General features: G+C 39.0%; 2 protein-coding genes across 5 annotated transcripts; one reads left to right on the top strand and one right to left on the bottom strand.

Annotated features, from left to right (window-relative positions):
• The first annotated feature begins 4,891 nt into the window (after positions 1–4,891).
• Positions 4,892–8,127, top strand: LOC117374979 (type-2 ice-structuring protein-like). Of its 3 annotated transcripts, none has more exons than XM_055222687.1 (9): positions 4,892–5,046; positions 5,324–5,377; positions 5,668–5,712; positions 5,925–5,978; positions 6,069–6,140; positions 6,507–6,601; positions 6,843–6,968; positions 7,581–7,677; positions 7,990–8,127. In XM_055222687.1, the coding sequence occupies exons 1-9, from the start codon at positions 4,986–4,988 to the stop codon at positions 8,064–8,066; spliced, it is 681 nt and encodes a 226-aa protein (XP_055078662.1). In that variant the 5' UTR covers positions 4,892–4,985; the 3' UTR covers positions 8,067–8,127. The 3 variants fall into 3 exon arrangements, with proteins under 3 accessions (XP_055078662.1, XP_033827110.1, XP_055078665.1); XM_033971219.2 differs by having other exon boundaries at positions 4,893–5,046; positions 6,066–6,140; XM_055222690.1 differs by having other exon boundaries at positions 4,893–5,046; positions 5,324–5,359; positions 5,665–5,712; positions 6,066–6,140.
• A 1,878-nt stretch (positions 8,128–10,005) lies between these two features.
• LOC117369536 (ladderlectin-like) lies at positions 10,006–12,799 on the bottom strand. Of its 2 annotated transcripts, none has more exons than XM_055222872.1 (9): positions 12,695–12,799; positions 12,254–12,316; positions 12,069–12,125; positions 11,805–11,852; positions 11,353–11,388; positions 11,172–11,263; positions 10,966–11,091; positions 10,660–10,759; positions 10,006–10,124 (listed from the first exon to the last, which is right to left on the bottom strand). In XM_055222872.1, exons 2-9 carry the CDS (start codon positions 12,306–12,308, stop codon positions 10,051–10,053), a joined length of 588 nt encoding a protein of 195 aa, XP_055078847.1. In that variant the 5' UTR covers positions 12,309–12,316; positions 12,695–12,799; the 3' UTR covers positions 10,006–10,050. The 2 variants fall into 2 exon arrangements, with proteins under 2 accessions (XP_055078847.1, XP_055078844.1); XM_055222869.1 differs by having other exon boundaries at positions 11,805–11,855.
• Between the last annotated feature and the right edge of the window lie 485 nt (positions 12,800–13,284).

Consider the following 13,284-nt stretch of genomic DNA (forward strand, 5'->3'; position numbering starts at 1 on the left):
CCGACGAGAGAGCAGAAGACGCTGGATCACTGTTACACAACGGTCAGTGGAGCCTACAGAGCCGTGCCCCGCGCTGCTCTAGGATACTCTGATCACGTCATGGTTCACCTCATCCCTGCTTACAAACAACGGCTGAAACTCTCCAAACCTGCTGTGAGGACTTCTAAGAAGTGGACCAGTGAGGCTGTGGAGGAGCTTCGCACGTGTTTGGACACTACAGACTGGGATGTGTTCAAGGCTGCCACAGACAGTTTGGATGAGTACACAGATACTGTGACGTCATACATTCAGTTCTGTGAGGACAGCATCATTCCATCATGCACCAGGGTGACTTTTAACAACGACAAACCCTGGTTCACACCCAGACTTAGACATTTGAGGAGGGAAAAGGAGATGGCTTTCAGGGCAGGAGATCGTGAAGGCTACAGGCGTTGCAAGTATGCGTTTAGCAAAGAGGTGGAAAAGGCTAAAGCGAAATACAATACACGTCTGGAGCAGCAATTCTCCACCAACGACTCTGCTTCTGTCTGGAGAGGGCTTAGGCAAATCACCAACTACAGGCCCAAAGCCCCTCCCGCCGTGGACAACAAACAACTAGCAGAAAAGTTAAACGGCTTTTATGCGAGGTTTGAAGTCTCACACCCCTCCCCCTCCTCCCCCACCATCACGGACATTACCTCCAAACCCACCTCGGACCCCCCCTCCTCCCCCACTGCCCTCACAGTTGTGGAGCAGGACGTGACTAAGCTTTTCAGGAAGCAGAATCCCCGTAAGGCCGCGGGCCCAGACGGTGTCTCTCCTTCCACCCTTAGACACTGTGCTGAGGAACTGGCTCCTGTCTTCACGGACATTTTTAACACCTCCCTGGAGTCATGTCACGTCCCAGCCTGCTTCAAGCTGTCCACCATTGTCCCCGTCCCCAAGAAGCCCAGGATCACTGGACTTAATGACTACAGACCTGTGGCGCTGACGTCTGTAGTCATGAAGTCATTTGAGCGCCTGGTCCTGCACCACCTCAAGTCCTTCACCTCCCCCCTCCTGGACCCTCTGCAGTTTGCCTACAGAGCCAATCGGTCTGTGGACGACGCCATTAACCTGGCCCTTCACTTCATCCTCCAGCATCTGGACTCCCCGGGAACCTACGCCAGGATCCTGTTTGTGGACTTCAGCTCTGCATTCAACACCATCCTCCCTGCTCTACTCCAGGACAAGCTCGCTCAGCTCAACGTGCCTGACTCCACCTGCAGGTGGATCACTGACTTCCTGACAGACAGGAGACAGCGCGTGCGGCTGGGGAAGAATGTCTCGGACACTCGGACTATCAGCACAGGATCTCCACAGGGCTGTGTACTTTCTCCCCTGCTCTTCTCCCTGTACACCAACTGCTGCACCTCCAGCCACGACTCCGTCAAACTGGTTAAGTTTGCGGATGACACCACCCTCATCGGACTCATCTCGGACAGCGATGAGTCTGCCTACAGGAGGGAGGTGGACCGGCTGGTGTCCTGGTGCAGCAGCAACAACCTGGAGCTCAACGCCCAGAAGACAGTGGAGATGATCGTGGACTTCAGGAAAGTCACAGCCCCCCTGCCTCCCCTCACCCTGACGGACTCCCCCATCACCACTGTGGACTCTTTCCGCTTCCTGGGCACCTGCATCACCCAGGATCTCAAGTGGGAGCCGACCATCAGCTCCCTCATCAAGAAAGCCCAGCAGAGGATGTTCCACCTGCGGCAGCTGAGGAAACGCAAGCTGCCAGTCCAGATGATGGTGCAGTTTTACACGGCCATCATTGAGTCCATCCTCACCTCCTCCATCACTGTGTGGTTCGCTGGGGCCACTGCCAGGGACAGACAGAGACTGCAGCGCATTGTGCGCTCTGCTGAGAAGGTGATTGGCTGCAGCCTTCCATCTATACAGGACCTGTACGTCTCCAGGACTCGGGGGCGAGCAGGCCGTATAGCAGCTGACACCTCTCACCCTGGACATGGACTATTTGAGCCACTTCCCTCTGGCAGGAGGCTACGGTCCATTGGGACCAGAACCTCTCGCCATAAGAACAGTTTCTTCCCCTCTGCTGTTTGTCTCATGAACACTCTATAATATCTGCACTAAACTGGACACTTTATAACACCGGTCACTTTAATAAGCCACTTTGCACTGTTGTTCTGATGCTGCTATTGTACATATTTTTTCCCTTTAAGTATTTCATTTGATTTTTTTAAGCATATCTTTTTAACTTTGTGCATGCTCTTATTTGTATTTGTATTTATTCAGTGTGTTTATGTTGCACTTTTTCACCGTATCAAGTTCCTAGTTTGTGAACTGTGTTCAGACTATGGCAATAAAAGTCTTCTGATTCTGAAAAAAAAAAAAATTGCTCACTGCTGGCGGTATTGTCGGTGTAATGTGTAGTCTTGATTTGTTGCGCAACTGTTTTATTATGAATGTTAAAATGTTACGGTAACTGAACTGAGATCCTGTTTTGACCTTGTTTTTAGGTCAGGTTTTTTTCATGGGACCAAACAGATTCTCTACTGATGGCGAGCTGGTAGGACTAATATATTTTGTTTTGCTCCGCGAACTGTGGATTACGGATTTGCGTGATTACAAACTGAACCTGAACTGAATCCTAAAAAAAAGGAATAAACTGAACTCTCACACAAAGTCAAAATCTTTGACAAAGAACTGCCTTCCTTTTTGTTGTTGTTTAAAACCGTTAATTTTGTTCATTGTAATTTGATTAAATGGTATGCCACTTTGTTTTGACTTTCACCAAATGTATTTTACTTTATTCCAATCTGTTCTGTGTGTGTCATTCATGCACAAGCTCCCTGAGCAGCCTGTTCTTCTGTCGTCTTAATGCGTTAATTGCCATAAACAATAGCCCAACCAACTAAATATTCTATAGTGGTTACACAAGTCTATTTTTTTTAAGAAAATGACAATATTTTACATCTTTGTTGTGCACAATTATATTCCTATATCCCTAAGTGTCTTGGGAGCTGTGGGGAAGCTGGCCCGAGTGATCAAAATAGGAGGCAGACTCAAAAGAAGTCCCATTAAACACATTTATTACCCGTGCAGTGGTACACCGTGGACAAACAAAAATAATACATATGTACAAAAATTAACGGTGCTCCACAAAAAACTAAGCAACCAAACTTAAGCAACCAAACTTAAGCAACTGAAACAAAAGCCACGTGTACTCTGGCTACACAGGTGTCCCCCATCTGGCTAATTGGCCAGACTAGTATACTTCCCTGTACTGGAAGCCCCTCCCCCGGTCTACTCCATCTCTTGTCCAGGGGGCGGTGGGAGTATCATAAACACTATATTCAATAAAACATCTCTCGGGCCCAAGTCCTTTACCAAAAGTGTTTAACTAAACAAACTATAAACACTTAATTCCGGAAATGAAAATATACAAGACATTAACACAAAGAAATAAACAAACTTAAATCAGTTTTTTTCCCCCTCCACATGGTCCGGCCCACGACCCCACTCAAGCCTATAAAATGGCCGACATAGGGCACGCCCCCTCTTTGTCTGGACCATGTGGAGATCCAGGTAAGATGATTATTGACTGAACTGAATAGATGCATTTAACTAAATAAAATATATTTAACTAACAAATGTGTGGTGCTTTAAACTGATTACAACAAACAAAACAAACCCGGTATAGTTCTATTTTGTTGGGTATTGAAGTTATTGAAAATGAACAAAGATGTGCAAAACCAAATCATAGTACTATTAAAAAGGGACAAAGGCCCACTTTGTCACAGGAGCCATGCTGGGAGGCCAGGCTCATGTGGCCTAGAAGTACCTTATAGGTTTTCAGATTACAGCATGTGATGATTTTATGCTCCCAGATGAGGGGCAAGAGTCAGTTTTCTCTGATTATTTCACTGTATGTTTATAGGAAATGCTCAAATATGTCATGATCATTTATATTAGACTGGCCACTGACCTCATTGTATAACATGGTTGCAGATGGCTAGTGCTCTCACCTCACAGCAAGAAGGCACTGGGTTCAATTCCAGGGTCCTTTTGGTGCAGAATTTGTATGTTTTCCCCCATGTCTGTTTGGGATTCCTCTGGGTACTCCGGTTTCCTCCATTAGCTGATTCACTTTGTGTAATAAAAGTGGTAATTTTACCTGCCCCCCTTCTCCATTAAAAACACCAGACATCTGAAACCCAATGGTATTTCAGTTTATAACTTCAAATAATATATACAATAAAGTTCTGTTCTGATTACACACGCAATGCTACAGTTACTAGAACAGATCAAGAACTCGATGTGCTGGAGCAGTGAGGAGAGAAGCAGTTTGAATTAGGTGAAAAACATTAGCTGCTTTTGCGCTGTAATGAAAGTGGATATATCAAAGATGCCGTTTGAGTTCATGATTAAAAAACGTAATACACTTTTGTGCTCATGTAAATAAACACAACCAGATATGTTTTTGAAGAACTAACATAATAATACAACAATGCAATATTAATAATAGTAATCAACAATATAAAAAAACTGCAAGGAATAAGAAGTAAAAACTGTAACCATATGACTACAATTACACCCATGTTCATTACAAAACAAGTAGATTTGAATTGTATATAGTAAAAATACAGTGACGTTATACTGTTACCCCAAACCATACTAATCCAGTTGCAATAAAAGAAAATTACCGGTACATGTCACATATTAACTCAAATATTAGTCATTTTCTGTTGACGTATTTAAAACATTGCAACATTTCTGTCTTGTTTCTTTACAGTAACTTGTAAACTCGTAAAGTGGTTCTGGCAAATGGACTTTTATAACTCCTTATCTCAGACGCACTGGGACAAATTGAGCGTGAAAAGTATAAAACCAGGCTTTGAGCTCAGTGTGTCAGATACTCCACAGGCTGCAGTACTTGTTAATAGTAGTAGCAATTGTAATACTTCACTGTGTACTTTATAGTAATAGCAATAGTTTTTAAGATGAAAAGTTGTTTGCTTCTCTCTCTTCTGTGCGGGGCCGTGGTCGCTTGTGCAGCTGCCGGTAACATTCTTCATAAATCTTTTGTTTACTGTTCATTTATGTATTACTATATCTCAAATGTAGGTTACTTTTGTACTGCTCTATTCAAAATAATAACACTCGAGTAGAAAAAAATCATGTTTTGCTATGACTACTATTACTACTATTATTGATTTTAATTGTAATTTAATTGTCTTTAGCATTGCAGGATAGGGTCTTACTCCTGGCTAATTTGACTAAGTTATTCCTGGGGTTTGCTACTAAATCTGAAATTGACAGATATGTTTTTCCTTTATAGCTGTTCCAGTGGAAGCTGCGGTGCAAGAAGATGTGCCTAATGTTTCTGTCCCAGGTCTGTTCCACAATATGGCATCACACTTCAATTACAGGACACTTGTCACTTGCAAGTTTAATTACGTACTGGGAATGTTTACAAAAACCTTACATACTGCACCTTTAAAAACAAACAGACTATGAATGAAAGTATTATTGCCCCACACGGGAGGCGATAATCAAATAAAGTTTGTGGAGAGCTATATAAATGTAGTAGTAGCTTTATGACCTCTTGCTTTAAATGCCCCAGTAAGCACATTATCTTCAAATGTTTTATTGCTCAGTTGTTTTTCTTTTTTTATTGTTCAGATGGAGACGTGTTGACAAAAGTAGACACTGAACCAGTTGTGCTTGGTAAGTAATGTGAATAACTGAAATAAGTGCTGAATTACTGAGTATGACAGCTTTATAAACCACAAAGATACAAAACATTTAGCCAAATTCTAGGTTTTTATTGTTTTTTTGTTTGTTTTTTAATGAATCTTAATCTTAAAATGTTTTGTTTTATGTCCTTGTGAAACAATGACACATGTTAAATAAAATGTTGTCACTTTTTTCAATTCAAGATGAAAACCTGTTGAAAGAAGTAAAAACCATAGCCTCTGAACCACTTGTACCTGGTAAGTTAAAGACCTACTAATTGCTTTTTTCAAAACAGAAAGAAAGTTTACAGAAAGACTGAAATCTCCCTAATCTTTTCCCCATAGAAGCAGTGAAAGCAGCTGTTAAAAGCACTCCCAGCCTATTGTCAAATTCACAGCCTCCTACTCCAGTTGTTCAAGGTAAGATCAATGATATATATTGCGTTTTATTTAGTTACAGTTGCTGGTTTAGTTCAGGTCTGGTTTAGTCCTGTCCTTATTCAGTCCTGGTTTAAGTTTAGTCCTGCTGTTCTTATGCAGTCCTGGCTTATTCATGTCCTTGTTCAGTCCTGGTTTAGTCCTACTTTAGACAACTTAAACAACTTTGAAAGCCAAATATATTCTAAAAATATTCCCTACCCAAGTGCAAAACAACAGCACATTTTACACAGTTGTGGTCATTTGATTTAAATTGTCCAAGAGACTTCCTTGTTTACTCAAAATTAAGATTTTGTCCATTGAAATACTGCATTTTCTTCACTTAACTAGCCCATATGTTATCTGTAGGTGTTGCCAATACAAACTGTCCTATTGGATGGCAGCAGTACAATGGCGCCTGTTACCTCATTGTAAACCTGACCTACTCCTGGACCAATGCAGATGTAAGTCATACAAATGTTATGAACATGAAGTTAGAGAGTCTATTCCACTGTAGTAAGACACTTTAACTACCTATAAACAAATGTGATTGTGGGCAGGTTTTGAATCTTAATTTATTTAAAGATGCATTTTCAAGCCAACAAAAGAAGAAAGTATATGTATTTAAATCTGTCTAATAAGCTGTGTTAAGTGTGTAGCTATGCAATAATGTTAAATAATACTTTCTTATTCGTCTAATCAAAGGCAATGTGTCAGAGTCTTGGGGCAAGCCTGGCTTCAGTACATAACCTGTGGGAGTACAGCTTCCTGAAACAGCTCACCTGGAGAGCTGGATACTTAACCGCCTGGATCGGAGGATACCGCTTCCAGGTATGAATGTTTTGTATTAATATTGTATTGTTTAATGCAGCACTATGGTCAAAAACAGACTCTTCCACCACCCCACCAAGAAAACATGCATGATGAAATCAAAATCATACATATGACATATCGCCAACCCCTGGAGTTACTTTATTAAAATTTCAGTTCCATTTTTTGTTCAACCCTAGAACAACAACTTCATTTTTAGTGAACAAATAGTTTAAGAATGATTCAGTCTTAGTAACTACTTAACTAAGGGTCGGGGTCAGGAGATAGGGTTAGTATTATTACAGTAATTAATAAGCCTGAATTATTTTTAACAAACTATTTGTGCATTGTGACTCCCCTGGCCACTGGTAGTCTTTAGCTCTAAAAGCACATTCAAAACCTACTACAAAACAGTTTAAAAGAGCTCAAATGTAAGTTAAATTGAGGGAGAGCATAAAATCGTATCTGTCACCAGCCAGCTGAAGTCGGGACTTGTTTGGCACAGGTGACAGGTGATTAAAAACGAAAGGGTGACCTCTGCTCTCTGCCCCACATATATTCACTATCTCTTCTCTTTACCATATATTCACTGTCCCTCTACATTACAGTAATACATCCTTTCCTCCTTTTCAGGGATTCTGGAAATGGGACGATGGCTCTGCTTTTGACTACAACAACTGGTATTACTTGCAAAGCTCCAACTACGATTGTGTATTTCTTAACAGCCAAGGTAAGACATGACATTAGAGCTAATATAAAAATACTCATACTTTTTTTTATGTCAGGTCAACAGTGGCCAAGAGGATGAGAGTAGTAGTAGCCGAAAGCAGCAGTAGTGGTACTACTAGTAGTAGTATAGTTTATCTTCATATTTGGAAAGTAAATAGTATATGCCAGAACTATAAGATTTTTCCACCGTATTTAAATCAACCCAGCCTTCATATGTAACTCTAAATGAGTAAAAAACTACTCAAATAAAATTTTAATTGAGAACAAGTGTAATAAATTATTGTAACAGACCACATAAATATTGTTTTTTCAGACTCAAGAGGTTGGTCGAGTGAACGCTGTAACCTTCTCCACCCCTTCATCTGTTCCACTAGATACACCCACTGTTAAAGAACTGTTATTTTCTTTTTTATATATTGTATTGTGCATCCGATTTATAACAGTTAAATAAAAGCATTATTTCTGCTGAAATTATAGTGTGATTGCTTTGTCTGAACAGATGTCCTGATGACATTTATGTAACCATAGTTTCAAATGCATATTAGGCATAACTTTATGCTTTATAAATCTAGTCAGCAAATCAAATGCTAGCTTGTTTTAGAGCGAAAACTATATAAACTATATGTTGTCTGTATGAACCTTTAAAAAAATTTGACTAACTGGAAAAATGTGTTTCTTGTGGATGCTATAATTATTGGCCTTGGATAGTAATAGTTTTAATTGTAGTAGGTAGTAGCAGTAGTAGTAAAAAAAAGAAAATTCATGTCTGTAAAGATGCTTCACTGTTTATCCAAGCCCCTTCTTCAGTTTTAGTCAGATTACTTGTGAACACTGCCTTATATCTCTGAAGGGAGGAGCTAACTACACTGAATTTGAAAACAGCTATTGCAAACAAAGGAAACGAAGAATACAATAGAGCTAGCCAGGGCTCTAATAGGTGTGAAAGCACCCATTAAGAGCCGAATGAATATTCTAAGTATGACTCTGGCACACTGCACACTTTGTCTATCTTAATGTAGGCACACTTAGTCTAGCCTACATATAGAAACTGTAAGCTTTGGTGGATGGAGTTATAGATGGGGGAGAGATTATGTCTAAGGCCCATTCCTGTTCAAGGAAGGATTTTCTTTCCTAATAAAAATAGCTTCTTTAACTCCTCTCTCAAACCATTTATTTCTTTGGCTAAACTCTGTACCTCACTGTCTTCAAAGGAGTGGTTAGTGGCTTTGAGGTGGAGATGTACAGAGGACTGGGGTTCAGAGGAGCTCTCGCGACAGTGTTGCTACATTCTCTAGAGATGTTTTAAGTTTCAGTGCAGTTAACTCCTTCCTTCCGATAGATATAAGGCAGTGTCCACCAGTAATCTGACCACTGAAGAAGCGGCTTGGATGAGCAGTGAAACGTCTTCACTCCTTCAACTTTTTGCTCATTTGACAGATTTTACTTTTGTTTTTTACTATGGATCAAACATGGATGACTAGTGGTGGTAGTAGTGGTAGCAGCCTATGTGTATTATTGTGGTTTGTTGTAGTATTTGGTGCTGAGTTAACTTAACTAGAAGCCTGTTTTCTATAACATTAACCTCAGTTCTTAAATCTCTGCACTGACTCCACAAAGAAACTGATTTTAAAGTTTTAATACAAATTTATAAAAGTTTATCCAGGGCTGGGCCAAAGTATCTAACTGAGGTACTGTTCCATACACCCCCAACAGAGGCCGGAGGTCAGAGGTCAGAGGGGAGTGGACTGTTCCCAGAGTCAGGAGTGGACAGTCATTATGCAACTAAACACTGGAATCTGTTAGCAGATAGTCTCATATATTCACAGTGTTGCAATTTAAAAAAGATTAAAATGAAAGAGGGAACATTATGTAAAAAAAAAAATACACTTTTTGTTGATTTCTACAATGTTATAATATTTCCCCATCAAAAACATGCATGATGGTTTTTTATGTCATCCACACATGTTTGATTAATCTTATAATCTCTCCCGGGCTCTATTCAAACTCTCTTTACGACAGTCCTGGCATAGCACATAAATAATTTGAAATGAATTGAAATAAATAAAATCAAGAGTGAAATTCTACATTTTTTGTAGAGTGAGTCTGGTTTGTTCTAGATTAGTTTAGTCCTGGTCTAGTCTATATTTAGTACACTTTAATCTATGTGGTGTGTCTGTAAGTGTGAACACATATAAAAAAACATAATCTAGATGTTTCCCACTGCATAAATCATAACATTATACAAATAGGTAAAAATCTTTTATTTTGAAAACAGTAACATCCAAAAACAGCAATGGTCAATGTTCATATAAAATATTCAAAGGTTATATTTTAGAATAACATTTTTATAATAATGCAGAAACATAAGGAGGAGTTAGCACTGGACTTTTATCTGACAGATGGAGGGTAAGGCGGTGTTGCAGTTTGAACTGTACCAGCCTTGGCCAGCTGAAAAACAGTTATACATCTTCATTAACAAAGGAAAAGACAAATACAACGTGTTTCAATTCATTTGTTCAAACATTAAACCAGACTGTCAGGGTCTAAATTCTAAGTACCACTAAACATAATATTTGGCTTTCTGAATACCACCTGATCTAAAAACAGACAATATCAGGCATGAACTAGGGCTAAATCACATCTAAAATGACTAAATTATGGATAAGTTTTTCCATATATTTGAGCAAAATTTGGAATATCTGTTGTTAAATTTACTGAAATGTCAAACTCCACTCTGGTCGCTGAAAATTGTGGAAAGAAAAATTCACTTATTATAGTGAATAATTAGGATGTTTGGAATGTATAAGGTAAGTGAGGAATAACTTTGGACCTCTGCAAACCATTTAAAATGAACTAGTTCTGTTTTTCACAGTCAAAATCAAGTACAGGGCCTTTGATAGATTCATCTCTAAATTAGAGGTGGTCTGTGTTACAGTTTGAGAATCCCTGGTCTAAGCCTTTATCTAAGGTTGTCTAAACTCACCCTGAGTGTTCATCCTCAGACACTTGTAGGTTGTACCGGAGCCTCCGGCCATGAAGTTGTAATAGTCAAAGTAAGAGCCGTCCTGCCACCGCCAAGAGCTCTGGAGAAAGAAAGAATGTCATTTTAACCTCCAACTAAATATTTTTTCAGTTTTATCAATGTAGCTTAGTAGAGATAGTAAGATAATAGAACCTTTATTTGTCCCACAATGGGGATATTCCAGTGTTGCAACATACAGTACAAGAACAGCAAGATCATTTAGTTCACTGACAATCTCCACAAAACCTTTTCTGATTCTGAACTCACCTCAAAGTGGTACCCTCCGATCCAGGCGCTGGAGCAGCCCGCACTGCCCACCATGTACTGGAAGTGGTTATACTCCAGAGGGTTGTGCACTGCTGCCAGAGTCGCCCCGAAGTTTGCACAGTAATTCTGCAGAAACAGGAGGGAGAAGGTCTTAATATCTTAATATCTTTATATCACTGCTGTTGTGCTGACGTATTTTTCTGTACCACAGCAGATCTCCAAGTGTTTGAGTTCCTGTTGAACAAATAGCAGCTTCCACGGAAAAATCCCCAACCAGGAAGACAATACTGAGACATGACTGTGGAAAAGAAAAATAAATATTTAGTGGGTTAGTGTTAACAAAACAATACATTAGTCAGTGTATTACAGTTAATAGTGTGTGTGTACCTTCAGGGGCCAGTGGAGGCAGGTCCTCTACAGCTTCTGTAAAAAAGATTTTTCAAGACATGATCAAATAAATTGTGATTAAATGTGTTTCATCAATAGGTTGTGTTCACGTTGTAGAATGTGATGACATTATAATCTCAGATGAAGGACAAGTGCCTACGTAACTCTATGAGAGATATTTTGTTTTAAATAGAAATCCACAAGTCCAACGGTTGAACATTATTAGTATTTGTTAGAGACTGGGATAGATCCACAATCGGGATGGGACTTTCAGCTCATTTATGGGATCCAAATCTTTTCGTTAATTTCAAAGATCAGTTCAAAAGACTGGCTGATGCTAAAGTAAAAACACATTTTACCTACAAATTTCATAGTTATTTTTTTGAGAATCAAACTGACAACCCTCCAGTTAGTGGGAGCACATCTCTGCTGCCTGTGACTGATTGTCTTACCTGGTTTAGGCTCCTCTTTCACTTCCACCATCTGCACCTGGGCCACTTCTGCTGGAGGAGTTAAAATAAGAACATCATCCACACTGAATATAATACAGGTTATTGTGTTAAACCAAGATGAACTAAACTAAACACACATTTTTTGTTATCGTTGTGCACATTAGGTTGGTGAAGTCATTACAAAACAGTCTGAAACAGGGATTAAACTGACAACCCTCTGGTCAGTGGGCAAAATTCTCTACTGCCTGTGACTGATTGTATCACCTGGTTTAGGCTCATCTTTCACTTCCACCGTCTTAACTGGCTCCTCTGCTGGGGCCGCTAAAATGACAAGACACATGTATAAAAAGTTACAGTGTAGGTGAAATAATTGACTATTTCTTTTCACTTTGGATAATTTGGAAACACTGATTTGACATTTTAAGAATAAATGTGTTTCAATGTGATACCTGTGGCTTTAAATGAAACAGCCGCAAAAAGAAGAAAAATCACAACAGTTTTCATCTTCAAATCTGCAGAAAAAAATATCAACATATTTTATTACAAGTCTGACATCAAAACAAAACAAAATTCTACTATAACTACTACAAATACTAAGTAATCTGACTCATGTTGATATATTCAGTCACTACTCTGCCACAGTCAATGGTGATAAACTACGTCTCTAGTTTGAACAGATTAGAGTGGGGTTTCTTAATGTTTTGGTTTTAAAGTGACTGCTCCATTACCTGTTTCTGCAATAAATGAACTATTTCAACCATACTGCTACTGTTACACCTAGAATACTTCAATTTCAAACTATTTACTGATGTAAAATTAAAGATACATATCTATAATTTTGTAACTAAGAACTATTTTCTATAAAAAGAAAGAAAACAGAGTTGACTTACATGAGATTATGCTCCTCAAGATGAACTGTAGTAGTAGTAGTAGTAGTAGTAGTAGTAGTAGTAGTAGTAGTAGTAGTAGTAGTAGTGCACTGATGTTGTGGAGTTCTTCTGCTCCTTATATACTTCACAAGATGCAGTCATTTCCCTGTTATCATTTGGACTTTATACTCTTGTTCTGCATAAGTTGTATTTTTAAACACATTCACTATTGCTTCCTGGTGAATGGTAAAATACATTTATTTTATGACCCAACCAGGAATCCTTCATTGAAATGACAAAACAGGATATGATTTTATCTTATTTGTGAGAGTTTATTTCTTGGATTTTATGTCTAACTGATGTTAATCTTCTCCCATGTTAGTGCTTTTTCTACATTGTATAAAACATCATGATGTAAACAGTTTAGTTTAGTTTAAACCTGGTCTAAATGTATAACTGGGAATGCCACAATATTAGTTTTTATCGTTATGATTATTGTGAAAACCAAACTGTGAAATCCTTAAAGCACTTTCATCCACACTGTTTAATAGATCCTCATTCTTCAGTATGTTCCCAGTTTGACAAAATGAAGTTTTCTAAATCACAAAGTA

This window comes from Periophthalmus magnuspinnatus, chromosome 1 (assembly GCF_009829125.3).
Source record: "Periophthalmus magnuspinnatus isolate fPerMag1 chromosome 1, fPerMag1.2.pri, whole genome shotgun sequence".
In the NCBI taxonomy this organism is placed as follows: Eukaryota; Metazoa; Chordata; class Actinopteri; order Gobiiformes; family Gobiidae; genus Periophthalmus; species Periophthalmus magnuspinnatus.